At 42.8% G+C, this 20,635-nt stretch overlaps 1 protein-coding gene across 2 annotated transcripts in view; it reads right to left on the bottom strand.

Annotated features, from left to right (window-relative positions):
- The window catches only part of abtb1 (ankyrin repeat and BTB (POZ) domain containing 1), an 83,654-nt gene that overhangs the window by 36,982 nt on the left and 26,037 nt on the right, over nt 1-20,635 (bottom strand). Inside the window, exons 2-6 of one of the 2 annotated variants that reach the window (XM_068052153.1) lie at nt 19,441-19,503; nt 11,248-11,303; nt 9,620-9,764; nt 4,866-5,025; nt 2,629-2,674 (exon numbers count right to left, since the gene is read on the bottom strand). In XM_068052153.1, coding sequence (XP_067908254.1) covers nt 2,629-2,674; nt 4,866-5,025; nt 9,620-9,764; nt 11,248-11,303; nt 19,441-19,503 — 470 coding nt within the window. The remainder of the gene's footprint in view (nt 1-2,628; nt 2,675-4,865; nt 5,026-9,619; nt 9,765-11,247; nt 11,304-19,440; nt 19,504-20,635) is intronic. The other variant, XM_068052154.1, reaches the window with a different exon arrangement.

The raw sequence follows: 20,635 nt of genomic DNA, 5'->3' as shown, positions 1-20,635 counted from the left end.
GAGTGTGGCAGCAAGGAATCCTAGCAAAACTGGAGTCAATGGTAATCAGGGGGAAAACTCTCCACTGATTGGAGTCATACCAAGCACAAAGGAAGATGGTTTTGGTTGTTGGAGGCCAATCACCTCAGCCCCAGGTCAATCTCAGCTGCTTCATCAATGACCTTCCCTCCATCATAAGGTCAGAAGTGGGGATTTTTGCTATAATTGCGCAGTGTTCTGTACCATTTGCAACTCAAGTACATTCAATGGCATTACCATCACTGAATCCCCCACCATCAACATCCTAGGGCTTACCATTGACCAGAAACTTAACTGGACCAGCCATATGAATACTTTAGCTACAAAAGCAGGTCAGAGGCTGGGAATTATGCAATGAGTAACTCACCTCCTGACTCCCCCTAAGACTTTCCCCCATCTATAGGCACAAGTCAGGAGCATGATGGAATACTCTCCACTTGCCTGGAATGAGTTGCAGCTCCAACAACACGCGAGAAGCTCGACACCATCCAAGACAAAGCAGGCTACTTGATCAGCACCCCGTCCACAACCTTAAACATCCACTCCCTCCACCACAGGAGCACAGTGGTAGCAGTGTGCACCATTTACAAGATGCACTGCAGCAAACCGCCAAGGCTCTTTTAACAACACCTTCCAAACCCATGACCTCTACCACCTAATAGAACAGGGGCAGCAGACACATGGCAACACCACCACCTGCAAGTCACACACCATCCCGAGTTGGAATTATATCCCTGTTCCTTCAATGTTGCTAGGTCAAAAACCTGGAACGCCCTCCCTAAAAGAACTGTGAGTGTACCTACACTACATGGATTGCAGCGGTTCAGGAAAGCAGCTCACCATTATTTTCTCAAGGGCAATTAGGGATGGGCAATAAATGCTGGCCTTGCCAGTGACACTCACATTCCAAGAACAAATTTTTAAAAAGACACATGGTAGATGAAATTTAATGCAAGAAATGTGAAATGATGCATTTTGGATGGAAAAATTAGGTGATCAATAATTAAATGGTACAATTTTAACGGAGTGCAGAAACAGAGAAGTGGGAGTTCACATACACAAATCTTTGAATGTGACAGGACACATTGATAAAGCTGTTTTTAAAAAAAACATACAGGATCCTTGGCTTTATAAATACAGGAATAGAGTACAAAAGCAAGGAAATTATGGCAAACATTTACAAAATCACTGAGATTTCAGCTGGAGTACTGTGCCTAATTTTGGGCAACAAACTTTAGGAAAGATATCAAGGCTTTGGAGAGGGTGCACAAAAAATTTACCAGAATGGTAAAGGTACTTCAGTAATATGGAGAGATTGGAGAAACTGGGATTGTTCGCCTCAGAGCAGAGAAGATTAAGTAAGGGTTTCATTCAACAGAAGGATTCAAAATTATGAAGGGCTTTGATAGAGTAGATAGGAAGAAGCTGTTAATGCAGCAAGTTACGATAAAATGGAATGCACTGCTTGCTTCCACCAGATTCAATTATAAATTTCAAAAAGGCAAATCAGATAAATACTTAAATAGGAAAAAAACTGCAGGGCTATGGGTGAAAGAGCAGGGGAGTGGGATTAGATGGGCAGCTCTTTCAAAGAGCCAGCACAGACATGATAGGTAAATGACGAACTTCTGTACTGCACAATTCTATGTAATATCAACAGATTGGGTAACAATGAAAAACGAGCCCTTGGATGGCACACCAGCACAACTGAAATAAAAGGCAACAAAAGCACAATCAGTTGCTCAGACAAGTGAGTAACAGCATGAAAGACCTCTGAAAAGGAGAAAAATACTAAATAGTACAGGAAAATGGGACAAGCGCAGCTAGTTCCAGTTGGGGAGCGAGTAAAGACACGATGGACTAATTGGTCCTCATTTCCACCAAACTCCTGTAATTCTTTAAAACCTTTTCCTACCACTTTCTAAAGCTGCATAATTAAAGAAAGACTTTTATTTATGTAACATCTTTCATGGCAATGAAGTATTTTTGAAGTGTAGTCGCTGTTGTAATATAGGAAAGGTTTTAGTTTAGGCAGACATCAAGATCGGGGCAGGCTTGGAGGGCCGAATGGCCTGTTCCTGTGCTGTACTGTTCTTTGTTCTTTGAAACACCGCAGCCAGTGACATTTGCGAACGGCAAGGTCCCATAAACAGCAAAGTGATAATGACCAGATAATCTGTTTATAGTGATAAAAACAAGAAATGCTGGAACCACTCAGCAGGTCTGGCAGCATCTGTGAAAAGAGAAGCAGAGTTAACGTTTCGGGTCAGTGACCCTTCATCGGACCCTTTATAGTGATGTTGGCTGAGGGATTAATACTGGCCAGGACACTCTCCTCCTCCTCTTTGAATAGCGTCATCAGATCTTTTACATCCACCCGAGAAGGTAGATGGGGCCTGGGCTTAATGTCTCACCTGCAAGATGGCACCTCCAACAGTGCAGCACTCCCTCAGTACCACACTAGGAGTATCAGCCTAAATTTTGTGCTCCCTGGAGTAAGGCTTGAACCCACAATCGTGTGACTTGGAGACGAGAGTGCTACCAACTGAGCCTATTACCTATATTCCAATTTCTCTTAATGTATAACAGTTGAGGTAGCATATTACATACCTGTGTAGAAATACTGCAGAATTGCCCTGAAAGCCATTGGGTTAATCTGTCGAACAGGGGGAAAAGTAAACAACATGAAACAGGTTTGTACTTTGACAGCGTAACAGAATTATTCTGTCAATCATAAATAAATTCTATCGATGCTATACATGGATCTGAAATAGATTTTTCTTAAACATGACAAAGTTGAATGTTTTTCCTTTCACAGTCAAACAGCTTAACAGCTCAAAATTAAGGTTGGCATGTGAAATATAGCCACCAGAGGGCAGCCAGCACCTATAATTATACCCCAGTACAAGCCAGCACCTTGAGGTAAGGAAGTGGGGAGAGGAGGAACAGAATGTAACTAACTTGTTCAAACCTGTGTGTGTTTGTTTGTACTAGTTAATATGTCTGATAAAAAGAAAAAAAGACATCAGGGAAAAGGGGCACTGAGGGGAATCAGAGTTCAACTGTAAGCAAAAAGTTATTAAACAGAAAAGCTGTAACAGGAGTCCTTCTTTGGCCTCCTTATCTCGAGAGACAATGGATAAGCGCCTAGAGGTGGTCAGTGGTTTGTGAAGCAGCGCCTGGAGTGGCTATAAAGGCCAATTCTAGAGTGACAGACTTTTCCACAGGTGCTGCAGAGAAATTTGTTTGTCGGGGCTGTTGCACAGTTGGCTCTCCCCTTGCGCCTCAGTTTTTTTTTCCTGCCAATTACTAAGTCTCTTCGACTCGCCACACTTTAGCCCCGCCTTTATGGCTGCCTGCCAGCTTTGGCGGATGCTGGCAACTGACTCCCACGACTTGTGATCAATGTCACAGGATTTCATGTCGCGTTTGCAGACGTCTTTAAAGCGGAGACATGGACGGCCGGTGGGTCTGATACCAGTGGCGAGCTCGCTGTACAAAGTGTCCTTGGGGATCCTGCCATCTTCCATGCGGCTCACATGGCCAAGCCATCTTAAGCGCCACTGGCTCAGTTGGGTGTATATGCTGGGGATGTTGGCCGCCTCGAGGACTTCAATGTTGGAGATACGGTCCTGCCACCTGATGCCAAGGATTCTCCAGAGGCAGCTAAGATGGAATGAATTGAGACATCGCTCTTGGCTGACATACGTTGTCCAGGCCTCGCTGCCGTAGAGCAAGGTACTGAGGACACAGGCTTGATACACTCGGACTTTTGTGTTTCGTGTCAGTGCGCCATTTTCCCACACTCTCTTGGCCAGTCTGGACATAGCAGTGGAAGCCTTTCCCATGCGCTTGTTGATTTCTGCATCGCCATACAAGTTACTGGTGATAGTTGAGCCTAGGCAGGTGAACTCTTGAACCACTTCCAGAGTGTAGTCGCCGATATTGACAGATGGAGCATTTCTGACATCCTGTCCCATGATGTTCATTTTCTTGAGGCTGATGGTTAGGCCAAATTTGTTGCAGGCAGCCACAATCCTGTCGATGAGTCTCTGCAGACACTGTTCTGTGTGGGATGTTAATGCAGCATCATCAGCAAAGAGGAGTTCCCTGATGAGGACCTTCCGTACTTTGGTCTTCGCCCTTAGACGGGCAAGGTTGAACAACCTGCCATCTGATCTTGTGTGGAGGAAAATTCCTTCTTCTGAAGACTTGAACGCATGTGAGAGCAGCAGTGAGAAGATGATCCCAAACAGTGTAGATGCGAGAACACAGCCCTGTTTCACACCACTCAGGATGAGGCACCGCTATGCTGAATTGTGCCTTTCATATTGTCATGGAATGAGGTGATGATACTTAGTAGCTTTCAGTAGATCAGGGGAATCTAAATGCCCCCATTGGCAAGTTGGTAGCCAAAGAACTCATGGTAGAAACGCATGGAGTTTTGCCTGCTGTAATTTCAGAAATCCTGGAGGTTTGGCAGAAATGGCCATTTAGCTGAGGAATCCACCCAAGTTACTTTGGGAAATTGGCACAGCCCTGCAGAAATTCCAGATGCACATCTTTAATATCAACACCAAAAGTATGGAGGCAGAGGTTCAGAGAATTTATTTTAGGCAGATGGTTGCAAGGACATGGAACATATGCCTTACTAACAATAGCAGTGGGAGCAGAACCTGTAATACCTTTTAGAAAAAGGGAAGCCGAAAAATATTTTTCAAAGAAATAAATTTGTTGGGGAATGGGACCAAAATGACTGTTCTTTCAGAAAGGCGGCACAAGGTACAAATGGGCCAATTGGCCTTCTTCAGTGCTGTAAAATGCTAAGGAGCTATTGAACATCTTACCAGCGGGTGCTTTAGGGCTATCACCTTTTTGTCCTTCCACTTTCTCTGAAACATTTCTGCAAAGTATGTCGAGCGTGCATTCAGCACACAGCGATGAGCTCGGAACGTCTGGCCGTGAACCAGGAAGGAAACGTCACTATAATACCCTTGTTCCAATAACCTGTTCATGGAAACGGAAAAAATAGAAGCCCCTCGAGTTAAAATAAAATTCGCAACATCTCCCAGAAGCCATATTCTTCTCTGTTTTCCTTTGTTCTCACCAGGGTGAAGAATGTCAGTTTTGGGTAATGAACCTCTTTTGAGGCACCTCAGTATCACCATCAATCACTCCTAGGTCAGTGAAGCTCAGCTAGATGGTCAGAAAAGCACACTCTGATTTGCCCCAACACTGTCCTACTTTAACAGTGTGGCATTTTTTCTAACACCGAACTATCCTTGCACCTGCCTGAGTGACAATATCTGGCACAATGAGCTGAATGGCCTCTTCCTGTCCTGTAGGATTCTCTGAACCTATGAAAAGAACCGACTGCGAAATCAGCTCTTAGATAACATTAAAAATATCACCAGCCAATAAAGATTGCTGCTTTCAAGTGTTATTGCGCATCGATACAAGATAGATTCCATGTAACTCAATAGCTACTTAAAAGATCAAATAAAGAATTTATTTAAAGAATGGTAATAATGGAAACCTTGCTGCCACATGGAGCTACTGAAGCAGTTAGCATTGACCCATTTAAGGAGAGGCTACAACCATACGTGAGGGAGAAAGGAATCGAGTGATACATGGGCAGAGTGGGAATTGGTAATTAGAGTGGGAGGAGGAAGGTGTGGAGTGTAAACACTGGCAGAGACCAATTAGACCAAATGGCCTGTTTCAGTGATGGAGATTCTATGTAGTGCCAATTTACTGCAAATTTAGGGCACTTAACTGCCCCATGGCCACCATGAAACACATAGAGACAGCCCAAACTCATTAGAAGTGCCCCATTCACAGGCAGCAGGAAGGAGGTGAAGAACAACTTGCATTTATATGATGCCTCCCACATCTTCAGCATGTCCCCAAGCGTGTCATTTAGGCAAAAGCGGAGACTTCCAATTCATCAGTCTGTGCTGAATTTGAACAGGGGTCCCGGGGTGAAAAGTTGGTGATTAACCCACTTCATCAGCCCATTCTAGACTCACGGATAACACCTGGCATTGCTCATGAATAACACAGACTAGCTGAACAGTATGTGTGACACAAGCAGAACATGGCTAGGCTGGGAAGTAGTGAGCAAGGCAACTTGTCTATTTGCCTGGCATGATTCTCTGGGCCTGACTGATTTTTGTTGATATTACCATTGGACAGGGGAGACCAATTAGCAATGCTAATGGAATCTACAATTATATCGCCTTATAGCCAAGATTTTTATTGTTGTAATTGATCACACATCACGTAATTTAGACACCCCTGGAATTTAGAAGAGTAAGAGGCGACTTGATTAAAACATATAAGATCCTAAGGGGTCTTGGCAGGGTGGATGTGGAAAGGATGTTTCCCCCTGTGGGAGAATCTAGAACTAGGAGTTACTGTCTAAAAATAAGGGTCGCCCATTTAAGACAGAGATGAGAAAGTTTTTCTCTCGGAGGGTCGCGAGTCTTTGGAATTCTCTTCCTCAAAAGGTGGTGGAAGCAGAGATTTTGAATATTTTTAAAGCAGAGGTAGATAGATTCTTGATAAGCAAGGGAGTGGAAGGTTATCAGGGTTAGGTGGAAATGTGGAGTAATCAGTTCAGCCATGAACTTATTGAATGGCGGAGCAGGCTCAAAGGGCCGAGTGGCCTACTCCTGCTCCTAATTCGTATGTTCGTACGTATCACAATCTTCTTTCTGAAGTTGATCTATGAATATTGGGTTCTTGTCCTACTGTAGCTACCTACCTAGTTTATATTGCCATAAAATTTGATTCTGCAAGCCAGAGGGGAGCTCTGTACATGTATACTTACACCACAAGCAGAGCAGAGCCGCTCCAAGGAACAATCAGCACCCAACTGGTAAATGTGAAATGATTTGGAGATTGGGGAACAGGGTACACATGCGTTCCAGACATTCAGATAAACTTTGCTTCAGCTTATCAAACACCTACGGAGGTCCAAAAGGTTTCAAAAACACTTTTCAAACCTGGCCCGACATCCCACAGGAACCATATTTCAATACATTCTTACTAAGCCAAGGGAACTATTCTGCAACAGATCAAAAGTGGGTGCACTTAATAGCTCCAACAATGAGAAATGTGTGTACTGTCCAATAATGTATTTAATATGCTGTACAGCATAATAAAGAATATAATTATATCAAAGTTTACAAGAAAACAATTTGTTTTCAATTATGCACTCAAGGCTCTGTAATGGGACTTGAACCCACAACCTTCTGACTCAGAAGTGATTGTGCTAGCCAACGAGCTACAGCTGACACTTAAATGAGAAGAGAATAGGGTGGGTACATCAACGCGGACTGGTTGGGACAAAATAACCTGTTTCTGTGTTACAAGTGCTATGAAACTGGAGACTTAGAACTTGACCCCTCCCTTCTCATAATATGTTGTCGATTTCCCCTGTATTTGCCCTTGTTTGGTCCTTCTGTGGTTTGGGAAGTTTTCCTGCAAGGAGATGGGAGCAATTTATTTCTCCCTTTGTACAGCATGGCAGCCCAGATCTTGGGTTAGTCAAATTCAATAACAACTTGCATTTATGTAGCGCTTTAAACATAGTAAATCTTGCCAAGGCACTTCACAGGAGCATAATCAGACAAAAATTAACAGTAATTCTAGGGGCAACAATGACTTCTTTAGGTGATACATATAAATGGTAAGGCACTTTATTCACACAAGTTCATCTTTTTAACAAATCAGTTTGAGGTGAATCTACCCTCATGTTATCCCATTATTGTTACCATTCCCATTGTGCTCTAAACAGCTGCTGTAAATTCCTACAGAACAGCTTTGGCTGTGTATAACATAGAAAAACATTGCAAAGGAACTTCACAAATGAATAATTAGGGATGGGCAATAAATGCTGGTCTAGCAAGCGACACCCACATTCCACAAAAAATATATCAAAAACAAAATCAGATTTAAAAAATGAACGCCGAGCCAAAGGAGGAGAAATTAGGAGGGGTGACAAAAAATTTGTTCTAGAGGTGGGTACGAAGAAAAGTGCTAAAGAAGGAGAGGGGCATGGAAATCCAGAGCGCTGTAGGGAGCAGTCTAGATGGCTGTCAGTGGTGGATTGAAGGAAAGGGGGATGCATAAGAGGTCAGAGATGGAGGAGCAGAGACAGAGGGACCTGCACTGTCAGGAGTTATTCCGCTTCAAAAACTGCTTCACTGTCTTGAAAGGACAAGAGAACACATTCCTGACTAAGATGCATTAACTACACCAATCCTGAAACCATCAAGAGACATTCCTGAATTGAGTGGTTCTCTTCTGAGACAAAGATGATGTGAAGTAGCCACACCATAACAGAATGGTACCTATCCAGACATCAATAGATAACCATGGGTTCCACATCCTGGTCCATTGTGTGGTCACACCAGGAGAGAAGGCCATGTCTCAATGCTAATATGATGGATCTTGACCTTAAATGGTAGCCCACAGAAAGCAATCCAATGAGAGACTGTGGAAACAGATCCAGCTTAAACAAGGAAGAAGCAAGAGGGTGGAAGTTTATCGGGGGTCGGTGGAAATGTGGAGTAATCAGTTCAGCCATGAACTTATTGAATGGCGGAGCAGGCTCGAAGGGCCGAGTGGCCTACGCCTGCTCCTAATTCGTATGATCGTAAGGCTTTCTGCTAATTCTGCCCTTCAGCTTGCTGCAGCAGGGAACTGAAAATGACCATCACATCCAGTCTGAAATCTTAAAAATCTACAACACCTCCACAGATTCAAGTCTACAAACACTCAGGCCTGCACCTTTGAAAGAGACTGTCCTTCTGAGAAGATTCAACAGGTTTACCATAAACCACAAGCACCTACTTCACTTTAAACCACTTACCCCTATTCCTCTCTATCTATCTATTCTTGTGTATGCGTGTGTGTGTGAATGTGTGCATGAGTGAGATAGCGACTATTTCGGGAATTGTGTAAAAAATAGTTCGCTTTTGTTTAACCTTGAGAAAACCTGTCATTTGTCTGTTTATTTGATCCGAAAAAACACTCGGGGCTAATTCATCACTTTAAACAAAACAGAGTTACGGTGAACAGTTTCAGAATAAGAGTCTCCCATTTAAGATGGCAATGAGGAGGAATTTCTTCTGAGGGTCATTAATCTTTGGAATTCTCTACCCCAGAGAGCAGTGGAGGCTGGGTCACTGAACATATTCAAGGTTAAATTTGACAGATATTTGGTCTACAAGGGAGTCGAGGGTTACTGGGGAGGGGGGGGGGGGGGGCAGGCGGTGGTGGGTATAGGCAAGAGAGTGTGGAGTTAAGGCCACGATCAGATCAGCCATGCTCTTACTGAATAGCAGAGCAGGCTTGAGGGGCCAAATGGCCTACACCTACTCCTATTTATGTTCATATGTCACACCCCTTACCACCTGTCCGTAACAATGTGAAGTGGCTGGGAATCATGATGCATAAAACCCCTTCCAGTCCTTCCTCTTCAAGCATGCATTTGCCCACCCACCCCCACCTCACACCCCCAATCCGACCACTAAGCGGCTGAGTTTGGACTTAATAAATGCAACAGAAACACAAGTTATTGCTGATTTCCTACCTTTGCAGAAAGTCATCATAATAATCTCTCTGCATAGACTTGGCAGTGATCTGTTTGTAGTCCTTCAGCAGCCTCCGAATGGAATCATTTAGAGCTCCATACAAGCACCGCTCACCATCAAACGTATTGGCTTCACATTTTGCTCCTGTAACACAATAGATTTCAGTTTGAGAAGACCAAGCATCAGGAATAATTGGTTTAGAGTCATTGATCATTGGGGTAAAACAAACAATTTAAACTGTTAAAATCAATGACAATTAATCTGCTTTATTAAATTACTATCTGAGTGTGAAACTGATTGCCTTTGTGTTAAATGTCATATAGTGAGTGCTGCTTTGCAATACAACCTCACCACTGGAGAGCTTTATTAAAGTAAGCAAGTGTCTTAGCCAGTTGCATAAGCTCTGGGTGACCACCTCAAGACCTACTCCCATAAATCTAACAAAAAATTAAACCCAACCTTTACATGGCTGCTACACAGTGCAGGGGAATTCCTTTTATATAACTTGAGTACTGCATCTCACATGAAGCACAGCTTTCCTCATACAAAACTCAGTTCTGATGAAAGGTCACAGATCGGAAATGTTAATTCTGTTTCTCTCTCCACAAACGCTGCCAGACCATCTGTGTATTTCCAGCACTTTGTTTTTTCCCTAAAATAAAATTACCTGAAAAACAGATTACCTGGAAAAAATGTTACCTGGTCTTTATCACATTTGTTAGTGGGATTGTGCTGTGTTTAAATTAGCTGCCGCCTTTTCTACTTTACAGTAGTGACTACACTTCACAAGTACTTCATTGGCGGTAAAGCACTTTGGGACGTCCTAAATTTGTGAAAGGTGTCATAGAAATACAAGTCTTTATTTTCCCTGAGGAAGGCAAAATGATTGCAGACTCTGCATTGGAGTGTTGGGGAAAGAAACATTTTCCACTTCTGGTATCCAGTTTCAGTAGCAAACATTCTGAGGTTAGGTGGAATAATAACTTCCATTTCAAATGCAGGACATGAGAATAAATGCCTTTTTTTGTTTTAAAGAGGAAAAGGATCAACACCAAGCACGAGGGAAAGGGGAAAATTGAGGCAGGACAGGATTCAATACAGAATAATGTTCACCCTACTCATCATGGACAACTGTCCCTCAGTTCCAGCTTCAGAACAGCACCCTCCTCCTGCACCAGTGTGAAATGCTAGCACTTCCCACACCAGTCATCTGCTGGCTTCAATGAGATTGCCAATTTAGTGCCATACCTAGCAGCAATTCTGCACTGTGGGCCAGAGAAACAGACTTAGGAGTAGATGGAGTCTCCCAAACACAATTTATCATGGGGCCTTCACAGCAGCACACATAGGAGACTTCCAGCCCATTAGGTCAGCTGAATCTGAATCCTGTATCTGAACCCACTGCATTGACTAAACCCCAAGTAAAGTGCTTTATACCTTTCAACCAGAACCTTGTGCTTTTAGTCAAAGATCTTCTTGAACCTTCAGATTTCAAGAACTTAGCTTACATTAAATTAGTGACCCAATTTTTGCAAGAGTGGGAAGGAAAAAAAAGCAGTATAAAAGGTACAGAATACTGCCCAACCATCATCAAAATCAAGCTAAACAATTTAAGAAGCATCCATACCATTGGCAAGTAGATATTGAACAAGGTCCTCATGCCCACAAAGACACGCATAGTACCTGTTAAACAAATTGAGAAGTTCGTGTTATATTGCAAATATTCTGATCTAATGTATTCCTTGAATTAAAAGGGCAATAATGTGACCATTCAAAAAATTGCTTTTTAAGTAAATTCAACATTTTTGCTGGACTTGAGAGAAACAATTAAATTTTTCGAAAAGCTGAATGAAATTTCAGTTACTGTTCAAATGTGATGTTGAAATTTCTAAGCGCTGATTTACAGAGCCCCAATATATTCGTGACTTTAACACATTTGTCATCCTGCACAAAAGGCAATGCGGTTACATTCATGAAGAAGTTGAAAGGAGCTTACTTTCATAAAATAGCCTAAAATTACAGCAAACTGTTGCGGTAGGTCGTTTTTCAGCTAGACAGCACCCTGTTTACATCCATCCCCTTACCATGCTGCTGTTGATACACTTTAAGTGGTGTCAAACTGAAGTGGTGCAAGATAACCTGCTCCAGGGGCCCTCACCCAGCTTCTCTCTGGAGTCAGCTCAGTCCCTCAACTTTAAATCTGCACTCCAAGTTTAGCAATGGTGAGAATCCAAAACCACTTCATGCAGACTCTACAGTTGGAGCGTGAACGCATCCTTAAAAGTCTTGAACCAACACAAGAACAAACTGCTTGTCCCTTTACTGTGTGCAACAGCTTCATTTATCATTAATCTTAAACCTACAATAATAAAGGCAACTTGCAGTCCCCGAGGCAACCTGGTTTAATCTTAGCATTTTTAATCTTTCCTTTCAGTACCATTGTAACATGTGCCAACACACAGCCCCATGTCTAAGGATACGGGGTAAACCTTTCAGGACTGAGACACAGTCTAAGGATACGGGGTAAACCTTTCAGGACTGAGATGAGGAGAAATTTTTTCACCCAGAGAGTGGTGAGAATGTGGAATTCGCTACCACAGAAAGCGGTTGAGGCCAAAACATTGAATATTTTCCAAAAGGAGTTAGATATAGCTCTTGGGTCTAAAGGGATCAAAGGGTATGAGGCGAAAGCCGGAACAGGTTACTGAGTTGGATGATCAGCCATGATCATAATGAATGGCGGAGCAGGCTTGAAGGGCCAAATGGCCTACTCCTGCTCCTATTTTCTATGTCCCTTGCAACATGTATCCAAACAATACCAACAAAATAATGAAGCCATCTAGCATTTGGCACAGACCCACAGATTGCTATGGCAATGACAAATAGCATCTTCAGCATTAGTGCATTGTTAAAATATCCTTTCAAGGACTAGAGGCATTAAACACCAACATAAAATTAACACCTTGTACTTATAGAAAGTACTCACACTCACAATAGCAGTTTATCACCTTTCTCAGAAGTTCCATGCAATGAAATGCTTTGAAGTGCAGTTACTGTATGAATCAGCTATTTTGCACAAAGCAACTTCACAAAGAGTAATGAGACAAATGGACAGTTAATACGTTTTAGATGGTATGAGTCAAGGGAGGAATATATGCTACGACACCTGGAGAGCTTCTGCTTTTCTTTGCCATGAGATCTTCAATTTCCACCTGAACTAGCAGTATAGGCAAGTGGATTTGGAGCAGGGAAACCATAATGAACAAAAAGATGTTGAAACATCTCAATTTGGTCATCAATTTGACCCCGTGAGCAAACTGATGACAATCTCCAAATGTAATAGGTAGTGCCTTCAACACAGGAAACTGGCTCAAGCCACATCATAGGAGGAAAGGGGCAGGGACACCAAGCAGGAGTAGGGGGGACAAAGAGGTATGGAAGGTAACTGCAGATATGATTTTTTAAAAAGTTAGGCTTTAAAAATGATGCTAGATATAGAAATGTTTAATCAGAAAATTCCAGAACATAGGGACGTGATGGCTGATGGTACTGGCCCTGAAAGAGGTTTGGTACCACCAAAACACGATTATAAATTTTCCTTACAAGTTAGTATGTTTCTCTACTGGTAGTTTAGAACATTTATCAGTCAAATTACTTTTCTCCCCCCAGAAAGGAACTTGTATTTTAAAATCTAAAAAGAATCATGGAATAGCACAGTATGGAAGGAGGCCATTCAGCCCGTCGACTATGAGCTGACGCTTTCAAAGAGCAATCTAGTCAATCACACTCCTCGGCTCTTTCCTCATATCCCTGCAGTTTTTTTTCTCTTTCTAGCATTTATGCAATTCCCTTTTGAATCTACTACTGAATCTGTAAGCAACACTCCATCAGGCAGTATTTTCCAGATCCCAACCACTCACTGAAAATGATCCTTCAGTATGAGAAAGGTTAATAGATCTTAATTATAGCTTTTTTCTAAATTAAGAAATCTGGGTGAAGGACTAAAAGCCATTGTGCATGAACAAGATTGAAAAGGAGGAGGAAACGGTAGCGACCCTCTGCACTTGTTTTTTATTCATTCATGGGATGTGGGCGTCGCTGGCTAGGCCAGCATTTATTGCCCATCCCTAATTGCCCTAACTGAGTGGCTTGCTAGGCCATTTCAGAGGGCATGTAAGAGTCAACCACATTGCTGTGGGTCTGGAGTCACATGTAGGCCAGACCAGGTAAGGACAGCAGATTTCCTTCCCTAAAGGACATTAGTGAACCGGATGGGTTTTTACAACAATCGACAATGGTTTCATGGCCATCATTAGACTAGCTTTTTAATTCCAGATTTATTAATTGAATTCAAATTCCACCTTCTGCTGTGGTGGGCTTTGAACCCATGTCCCAAGAGCAATACCCTGGGTCTCTGGGTTACTACTCCAGTGACAATACCATTACGCCACTGCCTCCCCTAAGTAGCACTTCAGATGGCTACTACCCTTCCTGCCTGTCTCCATTGATGGTGGAATCTTAAACCACTTGAAATTTCTCCCTGAATTCTTGTGCCTTCCAGTTTCATCTCCTAGTTCAGAAAGTCTATTCAAAATTTACCTCTTGTTGCTTTCCATTACTTGCCACAACTATCCCCTACTTCCTGGCTAGTCTCCTTCAGTAAGCCATCTTGGGATGCTTTGTTGTGTGAAAGGTACTATAGACCAATTTGCAGTTGTTTAGGTGATGTCAAGCTTCTTTGGAACAGAGGAGGCTGAGGGGAGATGAAATTGAGGTGTACAAAATTATGAGGGGCCTCAAATGGATAGGAAGGGCCTAACCCTGTTAGCAGAAAGAAAGGAGACAATAACCACGGGGCACAGATTTAAAGTAATTGGCAGAAGGATTAGAGGGGAGTTAAGGAGAAATGTTCTCCCCCAGAAGGCAGCTGAGGTCTGGAATTCACTGCCTGTAAAGGGTAAGAGAGGCAAAAACCCTCAGTGCATTTAAAAAATTCTCAGATATGCACTTGAAGTTCTGTACCTAGAGGGCTATAGGCCAAGAACTGGAAGGTGATAAGTTGCAAGCTCACTTTCAGCTGGCACAGACACGATGAACCGAATGGCCTAATTCTGTGCTGTAAATTTTCAATGTTTTCTAAGTTTCTAAGCTAATATTCCAAAAGCCTGAAGGTTGTTGACTCAAATATGTTAAGAAATAAAGCACTGACTGCTTTAGTTTAAGGATTTTTTCACTCAATTAATGGATTGCTCAGCATTCCAATTAGCACGGACTCTTTTTTAAAAAAAGTTCACACTTTCTAGGATAGTTGTGAATTGAAAAATCTGACACTGTGGTCTGATACTAAATACATTCTGGCATTACTTTGTCATTGAGAGACTCAGTCCCTAAGTGGCAGCTAGCAAATGATGGTAAAAGATCAGGGCAAAACACTGGTTGGGACTGGGCAGGGCAGGGCTGGGAGTGTGCAGGATCAACGAACTCCCCCTATGGCTTAGTATTGTTGAATACGCTTCATGTCCAACATGCATGGGCTGGGCTTACACATGGGTGAGATACTGAAGGGCAGCTTTTGTCCATGGAACAGTACCCTGGAAGTCTACCATCAGAAGACAAAGTTTGGAAAAATAAATTGTAATTACAGCATGTAGCTTCTTTAAGCTAACATGAGTTTTTATATTAAAAAATTAAAACACATGCTGATTAATTGCACACTGCACACAACACAGTAGCAGGACACAAGAGTTTTAATACCCTCCGTCATATCACTGCTTGGATATCTCAGCTGCACAACAGCAGAAAAATCCTTCCACAGGACTTAGTACAGGATGCATGCGTTCCAAGAGGGTTTGGGGGTACTACAGAGAACAAACATGTATTGTTATATAAATACACATATAATTTAATTTGCGCTGGTGATATTTTTGGGGAAGTCAAGATCTAGCATAATCTTCAACAGCAAGAACTTAAATTTACATAATGCCTTTAGGTAGAAAAACGTTCCAAGGCGCCTGAAGAGAGATAATCAGAAATAAAGGATGTCGAACCTAAGGAAGAGAGTTTAGGAGGGGTGTCCAAAAGCTTGATCAAAGAGATGAGGTTTAAAGGAGTGTCTTAAAAGGAGAGGGAGGTCAGAGATTTCTGGTGAATGTGAGTGGTTTAACTGAACAAGGATATGCAGATATAATTCTCCAATGGTGGGAAGATGTAATTACAGCATGACAAGTTTACACAAGCAGAATCCATTATAAATATGTACATAGGAATTTAAAATGGAAACGTTGTCAATAGTCAATCATAGGCTGGGATAATAGCAGTGTAAAGGGCAGTGAAGGGCAAGAGTTCCTAGAGTGTGTTCAGGAAAATTTTCTACAACAGTATGTTGTTAATCCAATGAGAAAGGAGGCACTGCCAGAGCTGTTTCTTGGGAATGAGGTGGGCCAAGTGGATCAAGTATCAGTCGGAGAGCATTTAGGGGATAGTGATCATCGTATCATAAGGTTTATGGAAAAGGAGAGAGAAATCCAGGGTAAGAATAATTAACTGGGTGAAAGCCAACTTCAATGGGGTAAGAATGGAACTGGGGCGAATAAATTGGAGTCAAAAGCTGGCAGGAAATCCAGTAGATGAACAATGGGATAGCTTCAAAGAGATAGTTCGGGCACAGTCAAGGTATGTTCCCTCAAAGGGGAAAAGTTGAGCAAACAAATCCAGAGCTCCCTGGAAGAGAAAAAAGGTAGAAATTAAGATAAAGAAGAAAAAGTGTGCTGTGACAGATGCCAGGTAGAAAATACTATTGAGAACCAGGCTAAATATAGAAGGTCCAGAGAGGGTGAAAAAGCAAATAAGAATAGCAAAGAGAGAGCATGAAAAGAGACTGGCAGCTAGCTTTAAAGGAAATCCCAAAGTTTTCTATAGGCATATAAATAGTAAAAGGGTGGTTAAAGGAGTAGTGGGGCCGATTAGAGACCAGAAAGGGGATTTACACATGGAGGCAGAGGGCATAGCTGAGGTATTAAATGAATATGCATCTGTCTTTACCAAGGAAGAAGATGCAACCCAAGCAATGTTGAAAGTGGAGGTAAGTCAGACACTCGAGGGATTTAAAATTGATAAAGAGGAAGTATTAGATAGGCTGTCTGTACTTAGAGTGGATAAAGCACCAGGGCTGGATGAGATGCATCCAAGGATACTGAGGGAAGTAAGGGAGGAAATCGCAGAGGCACAGGCCATAATTTTTCAGTCTTCCTTAGACTCAGGGGTGGTGCCAAAGGACTGGAGAATTGCAAACAAAGAACAGCACAGCACAGGATTAGGCCATTCGGCCCTCCAAGCCTGCACCGATCTTGATGCCTGCCTAAACTAAAACCTTCTGCACTTGCAGGGTCCATTTCCCTCTATTCCCATCCTATTCATGTATTTGTCAAGATGCCTCTTAAACGTCTCTATGGTACCTGCTTCCACCACCTCCCCCAGCAACAAGTTCCAGGCACTCACCACCCTCTGTGTAAAGAACTTGCCTCGCACAACCCCTCTCACCTTAAACCTATGTCCCCTAGTAACTGACTCTTCCACCCTGGGAAAAAGCTTCTGACTATCCACTCTGTCCATGCCGCTCATAACTTTGTAAACCTCTATCATGTCGCCCCTCCACCTCCGTCATTCCAGTGAAAACAATCCGAGTTTATCCAATCTCTCCTCATAGCTAATGCCCTCCAGTCCAGGCAACATCCTGGTAAACCTCTTCTGTACCCTCTCCAAAGCTTCCACGTCCTTCTGGTAGTGTGGCGACCAGAATTGCACGCAATATTCTAAGTGTGGCCTAACTAAAGTTCTGTACAGCTGCAGCATGACTTGCCAATTATTATACTCTATGCCCCGACCGATGAAGGAAAGCATGCCGTATGCCTTCTTGACTACCTTATCCACCTGTCTTGCCACTTTCAGTGACCTGTGGACCTGTACGCCCAGATCTCTCTGCCTGGCAATACTCCTAAGGGTTCTGCCATTTACTGTATACTTCCTACCTGCATTAGACCTTCCAAAATGCTTTACCTCACATTTGTCCGGATTAAACTCCATCTGCCATTTCTCCGCCCAAGTCTCCAACCGATCTATATCCTGCTGTATCCTCTGACAATCCTCATCACTGTCCGCAACTCCACCAACCTTTGTGTCGTCCGCAAACTTACTAATCAGACCAGCTACATTTTCCTCCAAATCATTTATATATACTACAAACAGCAAAGGTCCCAGCACTGATCCCTGCGGAACACCACTGGTCACATCCCTCCATTCAGAAAAGCACCCTTCCATTGCTACCCTCTGTCCAGCATTTACAGGCCAGTCAGTTTTAACTTCGGTGATGGGAAAACTTCTAGAAAAAATAATTTGGGACAAAATCAATAGTCACATGGACAAATGCGAGTTAATTAAGGAAAGTCAGTATGGATTTCTTAAGGGAAAATCATGTTGAACTAACTTGCTGGAGTTTTTTAAGGAGGTAACAGAGAGGGTTGATGAGGGCAATGCTGTTGATGTGATGAACATGGACTTTCAAAAGGCAATTGATACAGTGGCACACAACAGACTTGTGAGCAAGCTTGTAGCTCATGGAATAAAAGGGACGGTAGCAACATGGATATGAAATTGGCTGAGTGACAGGAAACAAAGAGTAGTGGTTAATGGATGTTTTTCGGGCTGGAGGAAGGTTTGTAGTGGAGTTCCCCACGGATCAGTGTTGGGACCCTTGCTTTTTCTGATATAGATATTAACGACTTAGAGTTTGGTGTACAGGGCACAATTTCAAAGTTTGCAGATGATACAAAACTTGGAAGCATTGTGAACTGTGAGGAGGATAGTGTAGAACTTCAAAAGGACATAGACAAGTTGATGGAATGAGCAGATGGGTGGCAGATGAAGTTCAACGCAGAGAAATGTGGAGTGATTCATTTTGGTAGGAAGAACATGGAGACACAATATAGGATAAAGGGCACAATTCGAAAGGGGGTACAGGAGCAGAGGGACCTAGGTGTATATGTGCATAAGTCAATAAAGGTGACAGGTCAGGTTCAGAGAGCATGTAATAAAGCATACAGTATCCTGGGCTTCATTAACAGAGGCATAGAGTACAAGAGCAAGGAAGTTATGTTGAACTTGTATAAGACACTAGTTTGGCCTCAGCTGGAGTATTGTGTCCAGTTCTGAGCGCCACACTTGAGGAAAGGCGTGAGGACATTGGAGAGGGTACAGAAGAGATTCATGAGAATGGTTCCAGGGATGAGGAATTTCAGTTATGAAGATAGATTGGAAAAGTTAGGACTGTTTTCCTTGAAGAGAAAGCGGAGAGGTGATTTGGTGGAGGTATTCAAAATCATGAGGGGTCTGGACAGAGTAGGTAAAGAGAAACTGTTCCCACTTGTGAAAGGATCGAGAATGTGAGGGCACAGATTTAAAGTATTTGGTAAGAGACGCAAAAATGGCATCAAGAAAAACTAGTTCACGCAGCGAGTGGTTAAGGTCTGGAATGGGCTGCCTGAGAAAGTGGTGGAGGCAGTTTCAATTGAAGCATTCAAAAGGGAATTGGACAGTTATATGAAGAGGAAGAATTTGCAGGGTTATGGGGGAGAAGGCAGGGGAATGGGACTGAGGGAATTGATCTTTCAGAGAGCCAGTGCAGACACGATGGGCCAAATGGCCTCCTTCTGCAATGTAACAATTCTGTGCGTGACAAACACCAAACAGTAAACAATCTTTTGCTGTTGGGAAGTGTGCACAGATATAAAAGATTTATAATATATTGTAGATGATCTGTACTTACAATGGGGTACTGTCCCATTTATCTTTTACATTTAATTCCACATCCCTCTGTTCAACCAGATAGCTGAAAAAATAAAATACAACTCTATTAAATACCTTATCTAAAATTGCATTCGTTCTTTTTATGTCACAAGACCAGCATACTGTACCCTGCACAAAGATAAAAAGTACATAAATGCTGGACATCTGAAATAAAAACAGAAAATGGGAGAAAACACAACAGGTTGACTAGAAACCTAAAGAGCAAGTTACACTTTTGATTGCACCCTACCATCAGAACAAAGATTCTGTGTATTTTCGATCTTTATTATGCAGATGTTATAGCAGAACAAAGAAAAAAAAAAGGAAGGAGTCTTCAGCTCTCTCCATCATTCCCTCCTCAAAGAATGGAAATCAATAGTATTGAGACAGTGGACCAAAGCATTCAGATTCGATCGACCTTCAACAGCACCTATATAATTTTTAAATTTTGCATTTTTTTATCCATTTCATGTGATGTGGGCATTGTTGGCTGGGAAAGCATTTATTGCCCATCCCTAATTTCCCAGGAGAAGGTGGTGGTGAGCTGCCTTCTTAAACCACTGCAATCTATGTGGGGTAGGTACACCCACAGTGCTATTAGGAAGGGAGTTCCAGGATTTTGACCCAGCAACAGTGAAGGAACGGCGATATAGTTCCAAGTCAGGATGGTGTGTGGTTTAGAGGGGAACTTGCAGGTGGCTGTGTTCCCACGCATCTGCTGCCCTTGTCCTTCTAGGTGGTAGAGGTCACGGGTTTGGAAGGTGCTGCCTGAGTAGCCTTGGTGCGTGGTTGCAGTGCATCTTGTAGATGGTACACACTGCTGCCACTGTGCGTCAGTGGTGGAGGGAGTGAATGTTTGTAGATGGGGTGCCAATGCTTTGTCCTGGATGGTGTTGAGTTTCTCGAGTGTTGTTGGAGCTGCACTCATCCAGGCAAGTGGAGAGTATTCCATCACACTCCTGACTTGTGCCTTGTAGATGGTGGACAGGCTTTGGGGAGTCAGCAGGCGAGTTACTCGCCGCCAGATTCTTAGCCTCTGACCTCCTCTTGCGGCCACGGTATTTATATGGCTACTGCAGTTCAGTTTCCGGTCAATGGTAACCCCCAGGATGTTGATAGTGGGGGATACAGCAATTAATGCCGTTGAATGTCAAGGGGAGATGTTTAGTTTCTCT

The sequence above is a fragment of the Heterodontus francisci genome, chromosome 19 (assembly GCF_036365525.1).
Source record: "Heterodontus francisci isolate sHetFra1 chromosome 19, sHetFra1.hap1, whole genome shotgun sequence".
Classification (NCBI taxonomy): domain Eukaryota; kingdom Metazoa; phylum Chordata; class Chondrichthyes; order Heterodontiformes; family Heterodontidae; genus Heterodontus; species Heterodontus francisci.
This window is presented reverse-complemented; position numbering and strand designations above follow the sequence as displayed.